This window comes from Quercus suber, unplaced genomic scaffold (genome assembly GCF_002906115.3).
Source record: "Quercus suber isolate HL8 unplaced genomic scaffold, Cork oak 2.0 scaffold_72, whole genome shotgun sequence".
Lineage (NCBI taxonomy): Eukaryota > Viridiplantae > Streptophyta > Magnoliopsida > Fagales > Fagaceae > Quercus > Quercus suber.
The window spans coordinates 1,667,074-1,685,942 of NW_027069537.1; the positions used below are offsets into that span (position 1 = coordinate 1,667,074).

General features: G+C 34.6%; 2 protein-coding genes across 6 annotated transcripts; both read left to right on the top strand.

Annotated features, from left to right (window-relative positions):
* The first annotated feature begins 5,575 nt into the window (after positions 1–5,575).
* LOC112033215 (FRIGIDA-like protein 3) lies at positions 5,576–10,955 on the top strand. 5 transcript variants are annotated; one of them, XM_065773282.1, is made up of 6 exons: positions 5,576–5,780; positions 6,121–6,192; positions 6,345–6,676; positions 8,692–9,771; positions 9,995–10,170; positions 10,260–10,955. In XM_065773282.1, the coding sequence occupies exons 4-6, from the start codon at positions 8,730–8,732 to the stop codon at positions 10,755–10,757; spliced, it is 1,716 nt and encodes a 571-aa protein (XP_065629354.1). In that variant the 5' UTR covers positions 5,576–5,780; positions 6,121–6,192; positions 6,345–6,676; positions 8,692–8,729; the 3' UTR covers positions 10,758–10,955. The 5 variants fall into 5 exon arrangements, with proteins under 5 accessions (XP_065629354.1, XP_023921755.2, XP_023921757.2 ...); XM_024065987.2 differs by lacking the exon at positions 6,345–6,676 and having other exon boundaries at positions 6,121–6,280; XM_024065989.2 differs by lacking the exon at positions 6,345–6,676 and having other exon boundaries at positions 6,121–6,275.
* A 2,121-nt stretch (positions 10,956–13,076) lies between these two features.
* LOC112033218 (aspartic proteinase 36) lies at positions 13,077–18,809 on the top strand. Its single transcript, XM_024065993.2, has 12 exons — positions 13,077–13,498; positions 13,646–13,766; positions 13,865–14,292; positions 14,414–14,570; positions 15,073–15,155; positions 15,239–15,335; positions 15,559–15,631; positions 15,776–15,967; positions 16,546–16,670; positions 16,839–16,940; positions 17,021–17,118; positions 18,330–18,809. The coding sequence occupies exons 1-12, from the start codon at positions 13,269–13,271 to the stop codon at positions 18,499–18,501; spliced, it is 1,878 nt and encodes a 625-aa protein (XP_023921761.1). The 5' UTR covers positions 13,077–13,268; the 3' UTR covers positions 18,502–18,809.
* The last annotated feature ends 60 nt before the right edge of the window (positions 18,810–18,869 follow it).

Here is an 18,869-nt window from a genome sequence, read left to right on the forward strand (position 1 = left end):
GGGCAAAAGTATGATTTTGCCCTTATACTGCGAAATGACAAATTTACTCTTGAAATTAGGTGAAATAAAAGTTGCAAAATAAGAAGTCTACAATAAGAATACACAAAGTGAACTTTGATGGAGTAATAATATTATAAAAATTAATTACTGTAAGAGTTGGGGTGGTTATCCAATAAGAAAAAAACAAGATTGTCACAAAAAGAGAAATGAACACGGGTTACAACTTGGTATATATAATTGTAGATTTTTTTTTTTTTTTTTTTTTAATTCAGAACTAAGGCTTGTGTTATTGTTGTTGTTTTTAAGTTTTCGATTGTTTGTTAGTACTTTTTTTTTTTTAGAATACTGGGAACTTTATTAGAAAGAAAATTAGTTATGATCGGTTAGAAGAACATTATGAAAGTGTGAAGGAATATTTTTCAATCACTCTGATAAAATAATAGTGCTTAAAGAAATAACTAAATATGGGAGATTTAATGTTATGAGTGGTAGTACTCGAAATAATAGTGGTGATTACTTTTGTATATATTTATAGCAAATTAGACAACTTTTTCATACTCATTGACATTTATAAAGACGACAATTTTTTTTTCTTTTTTTATTAATTATGTTGTGTAAAATTTGGTAGACTGTATTGTTGTTCACGTGTGTGTGTGTAAAAGTTATAACTTACTATATTTATTAAAAAACTAAAGATTTAACTTTTTTAATAGACACATGTGACGTGTGTTTGGAGTTGCTTTTTACTGAAAAGGTTATTTGTTGAAAGTTGACATAAGTACAGTCGTGCCTAAAATAAGAAATGAGACTTTGAAAAGTTTTTATAAATAAATTAGCTAATAAGTTAAAAGGGAAAAAGCAAATCCAAACACAAATTGTTGCTTGTACATATGTGTGTAAATGTTTGTATGTTTATTTATCTTGATTGATATACTAATATCGAAATTCAAGGCCCGTTTGGTTTAGAGGTGTCTCAGTTTTCATAAATCAGTTTTTAAAACCCATAACTCAAACTCAAAACTCATAACTCCCTACTCAAACCTCACATTCACTCAAAAATTGCAAAACAAATGTTTGGACTCAATTCTCAGTTATATATCTTTACAACTTTTCTCCAAAACTGTGGACCCCACCACTTGTGTTGCCTACTGTTGCTACCCGTGTCTCATTACTTCTTCGTGGAAGCCCATCTTCTTCTTTACTTCTCCTAAAAGAATGCACAGGAAACCCACAACCAAATCCCACATCGTCAAAGAAGAAGAAAAACACAAAGCAAAAAAAAACTGAAGCCAAAAAATGGAGCTCCGGCCCACCTATCTCACGATCTCGAGGTCCATGTGTCTCACGATCAAGCCTGGGCTTAGTTTGACGTTGTTTCTCGAATCCCCTGTCGCCCGCCAAGCTTTCGATCTCGAGGTCCGCGTGTCTTACGATTCAGCCTGAGCTCAGTCCGACGTTGTTTCTCAAATCCCCTAGGTTGTTGCCAACGAAGCTTCTGATCATAGAGAGAGCTCTGTGAGATTTGGTTCAGCTCTCTCTCTCTCAGTGAGAAGAGAGAGCTCTGGGTAAAAAAAAAAAAAATGAAGAAGGAGAAGTGACAGAGAAGAATGGGTTGGAGAGAGACGTTACTTGATGGGACAAGCCATATGGATGGGTCCCATTCTTTACTTAATTTTACAAAAATGCCACTGAAACTCAATTCTCAAAAACTGAAAACACCTATTTCTTGTTTTGTGTTTCTGTCACTCTTAACTCAAAATTTGTGAGTTTTGAGTAATGGAAACACAATGTGAAAATCATGCCAAACAAAAAAATTTGTGTGGGTCCCATGTGTTTTGATAACTTAGTTATGAGTTTTGGATCGTATCACTCAAAAATCCTCTAAACCAAACAGGCCAGTCTCCCAAATAAGTCTCAAACTCAGTCATTGGGATTTGGGGTATCCTATCATTGTTGCTATTCTGCTTGATATACCTGAGAAGCATTGTCAAATTCTTAAATCTCAAGGATGTATTGTTTGTGAGATTGAATTGTTGGACCCTCCTAAGAATGAGAATGCCCAATATATGATAGCATATTAAGTAAGCAAACAATAAATATCAACTGTGTTACTGCATAAAATAAATAGAAGTAAAAAATTAAATTGGTGAAAAAATGAGTTAAAGGGGGTTTACTTGTTAGTTGTTACAGTATCAAAGTTTATACACAAAATTGGCTAATATTAAGGTACTGGGGGTAAGTGCAACTATCTCAAAGTTCAAGGGATGTAAATTCATTTTACCCTTTTATTAACATAGTGAAAGCATATGATAAGGTCCTTAAAAATGGAATGTGGTGTGTTTTAAAAAGAGATGAATTCATCTAAAGTATATTAAGTTGATTAAGGGTATTGTAGAGCTATTATTAGTGCAAGAACAAGTAAATGCATCACAAGTGAGTTTTCTATCACTAGATATTTGTATCATGGATTAACATTAATTCAATATTTCTTTGCTCTTGTGATGAATTAGTTCACTAAATAGATTTTAGAGTAAGTCCCTTAGTATGTTATTTTTGCAAATAATGTAGCCTTTTTGGATGAAACTAGACGTGAAGTTATTCTCAAGATAAAATTTAATTTGGAGAGATGTTTTAAAATTGAAAAGTTTTTTTGTTAAGTTTAACTTAAATAGAGTACATAAAATGTAAGTTCGATGAAAGTAGAAACAAAGATAAGGCGGTTGTTAGACTTAATAGTCAAGAGATTTCAAAGAGCAAGAACTTTTGATATCTTTGACTACTAATCAAAAGAGATAGAGAGATTGCAAAGAATGCAAATCATATGATAAAAGTATGGTGGATGAAGTAGAAAAGTGTATTACAAGTTTTTTGTGATTATAGATTATCTATTAAATCAAAGGGAAAAGTTTACAAACTACTATAAGACCAACTATGCTCTAAAGTAATGAATGTTATGTTTTTAAGAAGCAACATATTCATAAAATAAGTATAGAATCAAAATGTTAAGATGGATATATGACAGTACAAGGAAGATGAAATACAAAATAAGAAAATTTTCTTATAGAGAGGGGTGGCCTCTATCGATAAAATTGAAAAGATGAAGAGAGTTACTTGAGATAGTTTGTTATGTTTAAAGAAAAATGATTAATACACCAATAGAATTAATGGAAGAATTCGAAACTTAATTAATAAATTAAATATCTAAAACCTAATTTTGACATTTTTAAAAAATAGTTTCTCCATTTTTTTTACACATTAAATATGTTTGTGCAACTTTTTTTTTTTGGGCAGAATGTATATAGATACCAGCTGAGACTATGGGTACAAATGTTTTTTTTTTACCCATATTATATATATATATATATGTGTGTGTGTGTGTGTGTGTGTAAAAGGACTAAAAATATAACACTTGAATTGATATTTTGACTCCTTACATTATGTTTAAAAGCAAAAAAGTTAAAATCTCATTAATAAAAGCGTAAAATTAAAGAAAATTATGGGTATTTGGTTAAAATAGCATAACATTATTTAAAAAAAAAGGACGTTGCACATAAAACGATGTGGTTTGGTATTTCTGCTAAAAAAACCGCTGGTTTTTTAATGATATAATCAGTTATTTTGCAAATTATATTTCTTTCATAGGGCAATTATTGAGTATTCTCGAAATACCATAAATACATACTTTTTTTTCTCACATAATTGTGGGTTTTACTAATTAAATTCATGGTGAGACTCATAAATCATATGAGAGAAGGAAGTATGCATTTACTCCCGAAGTATTCAATAATTTTTCCTCACGTAGAAATGTATTGTTCATTGGTTTGATAGTTCAATCAATACAATTCTGGTAACTATGCTAATTCTATATTTGAATTAATTTTATGGATAATATTATTCAATTAATTTCAATCTTTGATATGTTTGCATATTTATGTTAAAATTGAATATCATCTGATAAATTTTATAGTTTATATTCTTTTTTAAGAAATTAAATGGTTGAAGTTGAACTATTGAACCATAATATCATTTCAAAAGATGACAATTTTTCTGCACCCCAACTCGCCTCACGTTGAGTGGATTTTCTCCTCCCGTAAAGGTGGTGTGACAAGAATGCGATGCAGGAGTGAATACATCATGACATTTTGATTCGCTTGGATTGTAACTGCTAGGTACACGTGGCTGAGCTGATAGATAGTTAGAATCAGCTAAGCTTGAGGTAGTTGCAAGTTGCAACTGTAACTAATTCAGTTACACAAAGTTAATTACAGTTCCAACTATGAAGCAAAGCTTGGCTACTTGAATTAATTAGTATAAATAGTGTTAGTAATGACTGGTCATTCAGATTTGGCGAATGAGAATTTTACTTAGCCTTTTTTTTTTTGATGGGAAATTTTACTTAGCCTTTGAATGCTAAATTTCAAAGAATATTCTTTGTGCAAAGTCTGCCTACAATAAACTCTCACTTCCTTCTAAACCCAAGCCTAAACGCATACCCCCGTTATCTACTTGCATCAAGATGGCATGATATTTTTTCCCGGTACCTTAGGGCGGGATAAGGACAGATTTAGGCTATCCCATCTTGCATATATTTACAAAAACCCCATTTATTTTATTTATATTTCAAAAACACCTCTAAAATAATTTCTAACTTATATTATTAAGTATTAAAATGGTTAGATACTAAGATTGTTTTTATTGTCTTATTAAATACTTTGATTTATATTATTGAGTTGCTTAGTAACAAGGGCGGCCCTAGACATTTTGGGGCTTAAGGCGAGAACTAAAAATGGGGCATTTTTTATACTTATATATTAATTAAATTAATGTTTATTTTTATTTTTATATTATATTTTTCATCATTATTTTCATTTTCTTCTAAATTATTTTGAAGTTCATTATCAAGATTTGTTGTATTGCAAAATTGAACATCATTTTCTTCTAAATTATTTTGGTGAATTTCTTGCTCATTTGTGATATTTTCATCTAAATTTTGTGTTATATTTTGTTTATTATTAATAACAAATTTATCCATTGATCCTTTTTGAGACTCAATTAATTTTTCTTCTTTTTTTCTTTTTTTAAGTTTTTCATATCCAGATGCATATTTTCTAGTAGACATTTCTAATCAAACAATATATATATAAAGATTAAAATAAAAAATAACTTTCAAGTATAGAGCAAATAAGAAATAGAACATGATTTATATAAAAAAGTATTGTTGTAGTTTTACTGAACAATAATAAATTTTTAGCAATCTTAACCTACATAAATTAAAAAAAAAAATAAATTAAGCACAAGCATAACAAAAATTTAAGCACAGCCATAACACTAACACAAGACTTATTAATAAGACCCACCCACCTTTTTTTTTTTTTTTTTTACACAAAACAAATCCTATCTGTAACCCAAAAAAAAAAATGCAGGCTTTAAAAAAAAAAAAAAAAAACTTGAAGGCCCAAACTTAACGCCCAGTCCAGGGAGGGTCCAGGCAGCCATAATGATAAACTAATAAACAGAGTTACAAAACCGGCCAGGGAGGGCCCAAATAAGCAAAGTTATCTTAAGTTCTTAACAACAAAAATGGAGTGCCCTGTGCCCAAATATTTATAATTTTGTCGCTGATTCCTGAACCTCAGAACCTGATACGGTGAGGTGAGCAGTTGAGACTTGAGAGAGGCGGAGAGCAGAGAATCAGAGAGAGGCTGAGGCGGTCCAGCTGGAGACTGAACAGTGGAGACTGGAGACTATAGAGAGGCGGAGAGCAGAGACTAGAGAGAAAGGTAATATTTTTAGGGTTTTGAGTGGATTTATTTGTTTTGATTTGTGATTGTTTTGTGGTTAATCTCTTAGACCGGATTTGTAGTTTATCTGGTTGATTTTTGGTCAATGATTTTGTTTAGAACCAATGTTTAATAGGATTTACCAAAATTTGTTTTTTTGGTTAAAAGGATGTGCCAGATTATTTTTGTAATTCATTTGAAACTAAATTTTGGTTCTTTTCTAAAATTTTGGGGCTCCCTTCCACTTGGGGGCCTTAGGCCCTGCTTAGTAAAAATTAGTTTGATTTAATATGATCAATTTAATTACAATTTTATGCCTAATTTTATATTATTATAATAGGAGCGGGATAGCCTCAACATAGGGTGGGCTCTTGAGGGCAGAGTCTCACAAGACTCGTGGGACAAGGACGGGGTAAGGCGAGGCAAGGCCAATACGTTGTGGGGGCAAAGATCAAGCACCCATAATCTAATCCCGCTTTGCCCTAACGATTTAATGTTCGGTTTGTTTTCGGTTCCGTCTTGATAACTATTGTATTTTTATTTTTATTTTATTTTTCCGGATAGGAGATAACTATTATAGTCGGACAAACGATATACGTATAGAATGCGTATTGGCCAAGCGATTTTTAACTTTTTGCTGAATACATGTACGATATACGATTGGGTTATAGAGCAAAAGGGAAAGCGTATAAAAACGACGGAAATATTTCCTTAGAGGTGAACCGACCATCATCTAAAATATTTCAAAGCAGCGCGTAACAACCAAATTAGCCATTGAACAAGAACCGTAACCACACTTCAAGAATTACCTTCTATATCCTAAATCTGCAACCCTGCAAAAATTGAATTCGCTTCTACTTCTAGCATTGCTATTTACTTTTCTCGCAACTCTCCAGGTACGCTATTCAATTCCCCAACCCCACTGCCTTTCTAATTTCATTACGTGCTATATTTTCTATGGAAAGGGTAACCCTATTTGTATTCTGCGCATTGGTTTAGGGTAATTAGATTTCTTTATTTATTTATTTATTTATTTGATTTTAGCCCTAGGTTCTGTTTGTATTTGTTGATGAATGAAATTTATATCTTCTTTTGAGGACCCATAATGGTTCTAATGCCTTCGAAATTGTGGTTCTGGAAACTGTGATGAATATGGATATGGATTGAATGATTCAATTTGAAATTTCTGTGTTTCTTGATAATATTTGAAAGACTGGTAAATCAAGAACTAGACTTTTATTTATTTTTTTAATAATTCGATAGTTGGGGGGGGAGGAATTTGAACTCTGTATAGTTCCGTTTGAAACACCAAGAAGTGCCAGTTGAGCTAGTTACAACTCTTGACAATCTAGCCTAGAACTAAGGGCAAATGTGGATATGGCATGTGTATGTGTATGGGTGATTAAGATCTATACAAAGAGATATTTAGTTAGTTAAAGGGACAATGACAATCTTTCGCTTTTCTTGATACTTGCTTTGTAAGGATCCCTAGAATAAACAGTAGGAGCCATGTAACAATTCTCATATTGAACATTGATATGAATTCCTTTAATTTCTCTCTAGGCTCTCTTTTTAATCCCCTTTCTTTTTCTTGGGAGGGTGACTACCTTGAACTAAAGTCAAAACCAAAACCAAACCCAATAATTTCCGTTTCCATCCTTTAAGACCGTAGCAAGTTCACTTCGTGGCAACCTTTCTAGGGCAAAATAATCAATTATTGGTATGCAGTATGCATTGAAGTTCATAGGAATTTAACTGAGCTGCTAAGATACGGAAATAGGTAGTCATGGAGTTTTCTTTTTCTTTTTTCCTTGAAGTTTATATGATACTAAAGGAAGGAGGTGAGTCTTTTGGATTTTGTCCAATTGCATTTTTGGTCCTCAACATTTGACTTTTGTTACACTTTAGTCTATATTCTATAAAATGTCTCAAAAAGTTCTTTACTATCATCTGATGGATAGAAAATTTTGACGTAGCAAACGGAATTTATGAAATCAAGGTCACTTTGATGACTTGGAGCCTATAATGTGGCATGAATTTTGTTATGTAACATCAACTTTTTCCATCCATCTGATAATGATAAGGACCTGTTTTTGAACAAATTTTTAAGTATAGGAATTAGGAATTAAAATGAAGCATTTTAAAGTATAAGGACGATTTTGAAACGAAAGTCAAGGGTTGAGGGCACTGCCTTGGCGAGGTTCCATGTCATTAAAAAGGAAAGAATCAAAGGTTGAGGACCAAATATGTAATTTAGCCTTTGGATTTTCATTGAGTGCCTAGTTCAAACTTTGAGGCCTCAGATCCTTAGCTTTGGAAATCTTCATTTATGTGCTCTTGTAGTGATTTAAAATTAAGGGATATTTTCAACATTGTGTGTTAAGTTTGAGATGGTTTGCATCTCCATTGTAGCTCTTGGTACTTATGAAATTTAACAAGAAATATGGTGTTTCATAGTGTTTCTTTTTTTGTCTGATCTCTTTATCTTTAAAAGGCAAAGCAATTGATCTTGGAACTCCTATCATTTTTTTAATTGATAAAATTCTATCATTTTGAAAGAAATATCTACTCATAGTTGCAAGTTATTCAGTCCCATCTTTTTTCCCCAAAAATTTTTCAGCCTCCCTTGATCAAGTTGGGGTTTGGTTTTTAATTTTTTTTTTCTTTTTCTTTTTGGGTGTTGGGTTTTTTTTTTTGGGGTGCGCCCCGGGGGCGGTGGGGGGGGGGGTGTTCTTGTAACAGAAAAATAGATCCAAATTTGCATCAATGCATATGCATGAAAGTTGTAAATCTCCTTTATGTGAACTTATATCAGACATAAACATAATATTGAATATATTTATTGGCTCATGAAAATGCTTGCTTTCCCTCTTATTGCTTACTCTTTAACCTCTTTTTATGTTTTTTATAGAACTGCTCCTGAATCTCAGTTGAGCACTTTGCGTAACCATGACTGATGTAGAGCAAGCTGGAGCAACAGATACAACATCCTCTCTGATAGAACAGCTTGGAAATGCATTTCTTGATCTGCATGCTCGCAAGGATGCTTTTGAGGATGAGGTTCAGTGGACAGAAGTTGAAGAACACTTCCGCAACCTTGAGTTGTTATTGAAGGAAAAATTTGAACAGCTTGAAGCAAAGGAGAAGGAATTTGAGGAGAAAGAAACTGAAACACGCTTATTGATTGTGGAGAGAGAGGCAGCTGTTGCTGCTAAAGAGCAGGACCTGTTGGATCGAGTGCAGGAGCTAAAAGAATCTGCTGTTACTGCCATTGCAGAGGCACGATCAGTTCACCAGCCAACATCTGTAGAGGCTGTTGATGATGGGGACAACAAAGACGGCAAGGTAAGCAGCTCTCTTGGTGATATGAATTCCCCAGAGGAGGATTCTTCTCATAAAACCACTGAAAATGCCGAAGGTGTGGCTGTTGTGGTTAAGCCACGCCCAGAGCTAATGCAATTATGCCAGCAGATGGATTCAAAAGGACTTCTGAGTTATACAATGGAGAATAAAAAACATCTAAGTGCCATTCGAGAGCAACTTTCTGTTGCACTTGAAAGTGCAACTGAACCAGCCCGTTTGGTGCTGGATTCACTGGAGGGGTTTTACCCCCCTGATGAAACTACCCAACCAATGGATAAGAAGGATGCTGCCCTTCCGGGCATGCGCAAATCCTGTGTTATGTTTATGGAAGCCATGACTGCCTTATTGGCAAGAGTTGACCCAGGTGGTGATCACCTTCTGAACCCCGAGACCAAGCAGCAAGCCAAGGCAATTGCTGATGAGTGGAACCCTAAGTTGGCTAATTCAGGCATTGATGCTGCCAATGGAAATTCATTGGAAGCAGAGGCATTCTTGCAGCTCCTCGCAACTTTTAGGATTGCTTCGGAGTTTGATGAAGACGAACTCTGCAAGTTTGTACTTGCAGTTGCTCACCGCAGGCAGGCGCCTGAGCTCTGCCGTACTCTTGGGTTAACACACAAAATGCCAGGTTGGTGTTCTTTCAACTAACTGACCTGATGGGTTCCGGAGACTTCTGCCTTGTTTCCATGAGATGTCCCTTACACTATGTTCCTTTAGGTTTCGGTAGCTTGTCAAATAACTTGAGAGACACGACAACTTTTGTTCCGCTGCTTCGATATTATTCTGTCATTGCTAAAATGGTCATTTTGTTATTGGATACAGATTGTGATGAGCTTCCATTTTTTGTGCAGGTATTGTTGAGTCATTGATCAACAGTGGAAAACAAATTAATGCAGTACGTTTTATTCATGCATTTGAGCTCACAGAAAGCTTTCCCACTGTGCCTCTCCTAAAGTCATACTTGAAGGATTTGAGGCGAAACTCACAAGGAAAGGGTGGGAACTCAGAAGGTGTTGGCGGTTCACAGGTACGTTTCTGTCCATTAGACTGACCAAGTGATGCTTTGGGAATTTTCTTGTATAGATTATTTACTGGCCAATTTTTGTTCACTTGCAGAATGAAGTAAATGCACAAGAACTTGCAGCACTGAAGGCTGTAATCAGGTGTATTGAAGAGTTCAAGCTTGAAGCAGACTACCCACTTGATCCACTTCAGAGAAGGGTTGCTCAACTGGAAAAATCCAAGACTGATAAAAAGAGGGGTGGAGATTTTGGTAGACGTCAACAATCAAAGAAGCCAAGAGCAAATGGAGGGTTCCGTGGATTCCGTGCACCAGTTGCCTCAGCTGCCACTGCTGGTAGGCAGGGTCCTCCTGCTTTTGTTGAGAGGGCAGCATACACTGGAATGTCAGAGAGGTATCCTCATGCTGGTATGGCAACATATGATTATCAGGTTCCTAGCCAGCCTGCATTTGTTCAGCAAGCTAATGATCAAAGATTATATTACTATCCCCAAGATGACAGGGTTACTCCAACCTCATATAATGCTGCTTCAACTAATTATGGTGGTTATATTGGTGGTGGATTACAGTCTTCGCACCAGCCATACATGTAATTGACATTTGCAGGTACTGTAGGAATCAAGCCTAGAGATGCTGGACTAACTCATTTGCTAATTTGTCGGTGTTAGTATGCTTCATACTTGTTGTTTCCATCAGATCCTTTTCCAATTAAGGCTTCTTTTGTCAATGCACTCCAAATGTACTTCGCCAGATTGAACCTATATATTTTAAGTTGATGGCAGTTTAAGTTAGCCGTGCATGACTTGAATATGTTCTATTGATGGTAAACCTTATGTTCTTAGAGATTAGCTCACTTCTTTTTCCCCCTCAAATTCTTACGAGAGCCTCAACACTGGCAGATGACATGGTTGGACTACGATTAAACCATTTGTTACACCGATTTCTTTTATTTTCTTTTCTATTTTTGATACAAAGGAGTTGGTGTCACACCCTTGGGACCTCTAGGTTTATGTCATGTCCCAGATTAACAACCAAAATTTTTTGCTAAAGAGATTTACTTATATATTTTTATTAACTTATACTTTAAATGCTCCTAAAATTAATGACTTGTATATGACAAAATAGTCAAGCCAATATTAAACGGAAAATAGAGGAGACAACAATAAATTAAAGAGTATTTATACTTATTTTAAAAAAATTGAAAAGGGCCATTACATAAAATTTACTCAATATTTTAAAAGTTTAACATTAAATAGAGGGGGAGGGGGCATTTTTGGAAAATAAATGGCCCCCCTTCCCTCCAACAATGATAGTGATGGTTGTTTTCAAATTGTCCATGTCGTCATTAGATTAGAGGAGGATTGTAGGACTAATCCTACTTCTGCTATTTAGATGGGTCATTGAGCATTTAATGTTCGGTCGTTGTAAGTAATTAATGTGAAGACAATAACTTCCTCTTTTTCTCAAGCAACCTCTCCTGAATTTGTGGGAGTTCATCATTCGGCTAGGAACCTTCCCCTTCAACGGGCTTCATGGCCATGGTCGAGGAACTCCAAGACTTGTGAATTCTATGAAGCCTAGGATATGGGTTTTTCCAAAACTTGGCATTAGGTAGGAGTTTGGTTCAATTATGGGACCTCGATGACCCCTAGGAAAGAAACTTATTGAGGGTCATTCTATTTGGCATATTCTTTGAGATGGGCTTATAAATACCTATTGACAATGGGCTTGATTGGGGGAATATGATCTTCCACCCATCGACAATATAAATTACTAGAGCTATTAGCCCTCCAAATGAGAGGGTAAAAAACTAATGTAATGTTAAGTATCCGAAATTTTGTGATTAACATTGTACTAATATCTTTTTTCCTTCTCTTTTTATCCATTATCACACTATCCGTTGTTTTTTTTGTTTGGACAATTCTATAATTACAATAGGAGAGGGAGAAATTGAATCACAAATATCTCTATTGAAAACACTAGGGTTGTGTTTGGTTGGAGGTGAAATAGGAAAGATAGAAAAGAAATGAGAGAAAATAAGTTTTTGGGTTGTTTGGAAAGGAGAGAAAAGTGAGAATTTTTGGTAGAGCCTAAGCATTTTCAATGAATTGCTTTTACAAAATTAACCCCACTCCTTAAGGTTAGTTACCTTATATGCCTTCATCAATATTTGTCTTTTTCTTCATTTGTTTTTGTCTATATATTTGTGAAATGTGCTGTGTTTTTTAATTTTTTTTTTTCTATTAAAAGTGGGCATGGTTGGCTTTCTTTTTGTTTGGTTCTTTACTTTTATTTTATTTTTAATTAGACATGATTTTGTTTTAATAAACTTGGTAGGATTTTTTTTTACTAATTGTTTGTTAATTTTTTTAATTGAGTTCAAATAAATAAGTTTTTTATCTCTCTACTTTTTCATTCTCCTAACAAAAGACATATAAGAGAAAACTAAATCTCTTCTATACTCACTTTTCCACCCCCAACCATATGAACACCAAGAGGTGCATTTGAGGTACAAAACTTTCTATCTTTAAAAAAAAAAAGATTTGAAGATTTATTTAAAAAATAGAAAAACAAAATCAAAATAATTTGAATAAATCTCCTTATCGGATCGTGGATACCCTACTTTCATTTACAGTATTACACCATCCCAGCAAACACCCAAAAGTTAAAAAGAAAAAAAAAAAAATCTTGTGAAGAAAAACCCAAAACTAAAGTAAAAATAAATATAAGTACTTAAGAATAATAATAAAAAAATTCCCCGATCTCCTCAGTCCTCACCAGTTGAGGAGTAAATAAATTTAAGTCCACAAGTTGATTAGTATTAAATTTCGGACACATTACCTAACAAACAAATAAATACAAAAAAAATAATAATAAATAAGTTTTTTCTAACTGACTTCCCTCCTTCCTTCCCTCTCTTTCTCTCTCTCTCTCTCTCTCTCTCTCTCTCAACGAGCTACCGTTTCGTTTTGTTCACTCGACCTCTTTACCTCCCCCAGCCATTCTCTCTCTTCTCGAAAGTTGAATCTCGATCTGCATCCATTTCATTTCGCCAACTATCTTTAACTCACTCTCTCTCTCGCCCGACCCACCCACTCACCCAAATGGCTCGGGCATTTTTAATCCAGCTCTTCACCTTCACCATCCTCCTGATCGTCCAATCATCTCCCTCCACGTCACTCCTCCTCCGCCCTCCTCACGGTGGGCCCCGCCAGTCCATGCTATTGCCTCTCTTCCTCTCTCCTCCAAATCCCCGTCGCCACCTCCGAAGATCCGACCCGCAAACCCACCCCAACGCTCGCATGGGCCTCTACGACGATCTCCTCCGCAACGGGTACTTCTCTCATTCATTCTCTATTGCTTGCTTTTCGATTTAGAACCTGGAAATGTTTGACTATATTTATTTAACACATATCAATACATGTAAGGATTCGTAGCAAAATTTTGGGACTAAGACTTTGTTTTCGTTGTTGTATTATAGATACTACACGACGCGACTTTGGATCGGTACGCCACCTCAGATGTTCGCTCTTATTGTTGATACGGGAAGTACTGTCACCTATGTCCCCTGCTCTACTTGCGAACAGTGTGGCAGACACCAGGTCTAACATTTCTTAATCATGCACTTTTTTTTTTTTTTTTTGTTTGGATTTATATCTGATTCATAATAATAATAATGTTATTGTTTTGTACTAACTAGGATCCGAAGTTCGAACCAGAATTATCTAGTACCTACCAACCTCTGCAATGCAATTTGGATTGTAACTGCGACAGTGAGAAGGTACATTGTGTGTACGATAGACAATACGCTGAGATGAGTAGCAGCAGCGGTGTTCTTGCTGAGGATGTTTTGTCCTTCGGAAATTTGAGTGAACTCCAGCCGCAGCGTGCTGTTTTCGGCTGTGAGAATCAGGAAACCGGTGACCTCTATAGTCAACGTGCCGATGGAATCATGGGTTTAGGCCGTGGTGATCTTAGTATTGTGGATCAACTTGTTGAAAAAGGTTTGATCAATGATTCATTCTCGTTATGCTATGGTGGAATGGATATTGGCGGCGGTGCTATGGTTCTTGGTGGCATTTCTCCTCCAATTGACATGGTTTTTACACAATCGGACCCTGTACGAAGGTGTGTTTTGTGTGAAACAAATTAGTCTTATTGATATAAGACATCCCTGTATTTAAATTTTTTTTTCTCCTAACAAATACATTTGATTCGCGCATTTACTCTAGTTTCGGGATGGCAACAGTCCATACTACAATATTGATTTGAAGGAGGTACATGTTGCGGGGAAGCCATTGATGTTAAACCCAATTGTCTTTGATGGAAGGCATGGAACTGTCCTGGATAGTGGTACAACATATGCTTACTTTCCTGAACCAGTGTTTATAGCATTTAAGGACGCGGTAAGATCCTGTTCTCTTCGTCAATTCTGAATGAGTTTCAAGAAGATTTATGAATATATTCTTGCTTAAGTTACACTGATAAGTGAACTTTTGAAATTAGTCTTAAGTACCTCATAATTCTTTCTGAATGATATTAACAAAGGGGCTATTTGTGGTTACAGAAATGATAAATGAGAAAATAAACACAAAGGGGTTCGTTTTTTGTTTGGTGAATATTATGCAATTGATTCAATTTATAGACAATCTGTATCTGATTGTAATATTTGTCAAACCATGAGTGTGTTGGCCAAGCAGATCTTTGTGCTTAAATTTCTTATACTCTTTTGTTTTGCTTTGTTTTTTTTTTTTTTTTTTTTTTTTGGTATCAGTGGGTTTTAGACTTTTAGTCCTCACCTTTTAGCTTTTAACCTTTTTGGTTTGTTTTTCTTTCCCTCTCAATTTTAGTCTTTCTCTGACCTCTAAATGTTTCTGATTTTCTGAAAGTAACTATATATGACTGCAGATTATGAAGGAACTTAATTCCATCCAGAAGATCCAAGGTCCTGATCCAAATTTTAATGATATCTGCTTTTCTGGTGCTGGAAGGTACTGCCTATAGCAAAACAGATGACTTTGACTGCATAAATGAACTACTTTCTTTTTAACATTATATATCGTTTTTGCTCCAGTGATGTCTCTGAACTATCAAAAACCTTTCCTGTGGTTGACATGGTATTTGGTAATGGGCAAAAGCTGTCACTATCACCTGAAAATTACTTATTTCGTGTAAGTAATGGACTTGTTCATATATGTTTCTTTACATACATACATACATACATAACAAATCCTTTCTTAAAATGTAACAAGCTTTTTGAAGTCTTTTCTAATAGGATCTGCACTTTCTGGATGCAGCTTTTGTGCTCTTCCCATTGGTGATTTGTTTTATACATTGACTGATTTTTTTTATTTTTTTTATTTTTCTGGTTTATTTGATATCAAACTTACGAAGCATTTAAAGGTACGTGGTGCATATTGCCTGGGGATTTTTCAGAATGGAAAAGATCCAACTACTCTTTTAGGAGGTATGTTATGCTTTAACGATTTCCTTTCTTTTTTCTTTTTCTTTTAACCCATGCCATGGCTTTTGTGTTCATTTTCATGTTAAACTGCCAACTTCCTTTCATTAAATTTATGCAGTACTTTTACATATGTATCCATTGTGATAGGTATTATCGTCCGCAATACCCTTGTTATGTATGATCGTGAGCATTCAAAAATTGGTTTCTGGAAAACTAATTGTTCAGAATTATGGGAGAGACTTCAAATATCTGGTGCCCCTCCACAAATGCCTTCAGCTCCAGGTAGAGAGCCCCCACCTACAACAGCACCCACTCAAGTACCAGATCATGTACTTCCAGGTATAGTATATTGCTGGCCTTCAATCATATTCAGCATAGAGTTTGGTAGCTTAAGTTAACATTTAAGATAAGAATTGTGTAAAAGATAGATTAATTAAGAACTCTAGGTATGAAGACACGGGAATACTACCTAAGGTAAATGTAGTTTGTTGCGTTCATCATTGCACACTTAATTTATTTGAACTAGCTCCTTCTTTCCACACACACACACGCACACACACATTTAAAAAAAAAAAAAAAAGATAGATTAATTGCAAAACTAGATTTTTTTTTTTTTTTTTTAATCTGTGCAAATGGGAATCTTGAAAGTATAATGAACATTTGTTGACTTCTAGTAGTTACTGTTTTAGGTTTTTTGCAGCCTTTTATCTTATGTCAAGTAAAATCTAGGTGTTTATAAAAAAGAAAAGAAAAGAAAAAAGAGTAAAATCTAGGTATGTAAACCAAAGCTCTAATCTTACTCTACATTACAAAAAAAAAGGTATATTACTTTGCCTTTTTGTGACATAACTATGTATTGTAGTTTGTCTGATTGATACGCTCTCTTATTATATTCTCTCAATAACATTGATGCACAGGGGAACTCCAAATTAAACAAATAACATGTGATATGTTATTGAACGTCAGCTACCCAAATCTGAAGACTCACATTGCAGAACTGGCTCAGTTTGTTGCTTATGACTTAGGCATTAATTCTTCTCAGGTTAGACAAATGCCATATTGGAATGCATAAAATTTTTTGAACAGCATTTGTTCAATTGGTTCAAAGCTAGCTTCCTGATTATGGATATGTCTGTTTATAATTGGGTCCTTTTAAGTTAAAGTTCATTTTCACTTGAGGGTAACAATAATTATGAATGTATGATTTCAGGTTCGTTTAATGAATTTTACTCCCAGTGGAAATGATTCCCTTATTAGATTGGCCATCTTTCCAGCAGGGTCCAGTAACTATTTTTCAAATGCAACAGCTAATGTAAGTTTGCATCTGTGAATTGCAAGTATTGTCAGTGCAAAAAATTATAAGCATTTGTGTGACGATTTTGTTCTGTTCAGAGTATAATTGCCCAATTTGCTGAACATCATGTGCAACTTCCCGGTACCTTTGGAAGTTATCAGTTGGTTGGATGGAACATTGAGCCTCTGGAAAAACGGTAATTTACTTTTCACTTTACAGAGTCTACTTGTTCCAGATCATATTACATTTTTTACTTCATCAATTGGTCTTCTCCGGATTTGCATAAAGCCTGATATTTGAGTATTGGTAATGAGATTGAGTGATATGCTAATTGTATAAGTATAATTTATGCTAATGGAATTGAAAAACCCGAGTGGGTCTCTTTGAGTTGGTTTGTTTGGGATTTGCTTATTTTGTTGAAACTAAAAACTTTTTGGTGAAAGTACTATAAATAAAGGTAAAAGTGAACTGAAATAGTACAGAAGGATCCATAAATAGTACCAAAAAGTGCAGTGAGCCTCATGAATAATAGCAAAAATAAGCTAATTAGTAAAATAAGCTAGCAAAATTAATCATGCCAAACGTACTGTTATTACTAAAATCTAAATATAACCCTATATAGAAAAAGTGAATATTTCACCCCTAAAAAAAATTGTTATGAAAATAGAAAATTGTTATTATGTTATCCGTGGGTGAAAGCATGTGAGTACTGCACACATATGAGATAAAATTGGATGATGTACCTGAAAAAGAGGGAAGCCCTCTACTATAAATGGAGATATGCATGGTTGAGGCTGAGTTTGTCTTGCAATTGAAAGACATATTAAGAGATTCACCAGTGAAGATACATTCAGAGTCTCTTCCCCTACTAAACATGGGTGGAGGGTTAGGTCATGAATTCTATCCCATATGTGTTAGTTATATTGCCCATGAAAAAATATATTAGCAATGGAACAAATACTTATTATTTAGATTATTGTATGTCATATCCTCTTTCAAGATTATTTGGTATATATATATTATATTTGGGCTTTCTAAAATAAAATTATTAGAAGTAGTAAAGGAGGACATCAATATAAAGCGTTTAGCAAAGAGTATGACTTCGGATAGAATATAATGGATGCAAAAAAAATACATGTGGCTAAACCTGATTAGTCTGTTGAGGATCCATAGCCAATCCCAAAGTTTTGGCACCAAGACTTGGTTGTTGTTTGGGCTTCCCATCTCATCAGATTTTCCCAAATAGTTACCACTTCACCCATCTTGCACAGCTTTCTATTTGTTAAATAGTGGCCTACTGCCTATCTTGAGTAACCTTTGGTGTATACTAAAAGCTTTTCGGAGTTTGACATCATATTATCATAGACTGCCTCTTTTCTTAGTATTGTATTTTTCTGAATGTTGCAGTACTTGGTGGCAGCAAAACTACCTGGTGGTATTTTTAGCAGTTGTTGTTACAATAATTATTGGATTGTCAGCTTTTGGAATGTGGTTTATTTGGAGACACAGACAACAGATGCTTAATGCATACAAGCCTGTCAATGCTGCCGCTCCAGAGCAAGAACTCCAACCAATTTAAAATTTTAGGAACCATCTTTGCATGGGAATTTATGTCAAATTATGTAGCTATCAGAATCTCTTTGACTCACACAATGACTGAATTGAAACAATATCTTCTTAACCGACCAAGATTCTTGCTCAGTAAAGTGGATGGTCCTTTGCAATGCTTATTCAGTAAATCCAGGTAGGGAGGTATAGGTACACACGTTTTGGATTTGTTTTGTAAACATAATCAACTTTTTTAAGCAATATTGTAATATACTAGTGTATTAGAAGCTTGCTCAAAAAAGCACTGTACAAGTTCTTTGATTCATTTTACTTTCATTATTGTGGTTTACCTTTTTGAATAAAGTTATAGAGCATGGATTTCACAACCATTACAAGCTA

What these genes read in the sequence shown, in the direction of transcription:
- LOC112033218 (XM_024065993.2), top strand. Translation starts at nt 13,269, where the DNA reads ATGGCTCGGGCATTTTTAATCCAGCTCTTCACCTTCACCATCCTCCTG. An exon ending in ACCAGATCATGTACTTCCAG is followed by an intron (nt 15,968 to 16,545) that starts GTATAGTATATT and finishes ATTGATGCACAG; the next exon opens with GGGAACTCCAAATTAAACAA. An exon ending in ATTGAGCCTCTGGAAAAACG is followed by an intron (nt 17,119 to 18,329) that starts GTAATTTACTTT and finishes TGAATGTTGCAG; the next exon opens with TACTTGGTGGCAGCAAAACT.
- LOC112033215 (XM_024065987.2), top strand. Translation starts at nt 8,730, where the DNA reads ATGACTGATGTAGAGCAAGCTGGAGCAACAGATACAACATCCTCTCTG. An exon ending in GTTAACACACAAAATGCCAG is followed by an intron (nt 9,772 to 9,994) that starts GTTGGTGTTCTT and finishes TTTTTTGTGCAG; the next exon opens with GTATTGTTGAGTCATTGATC. An exon ending in AAGGTGTTGGCGGTTCACAG is followed by an intron (nt 10,171 to 10,259) that starts GTACGTTTCTGT and finishes GTTCACTTGCAG; the next exon opens with AATGAAGTAAATGCACAAGA.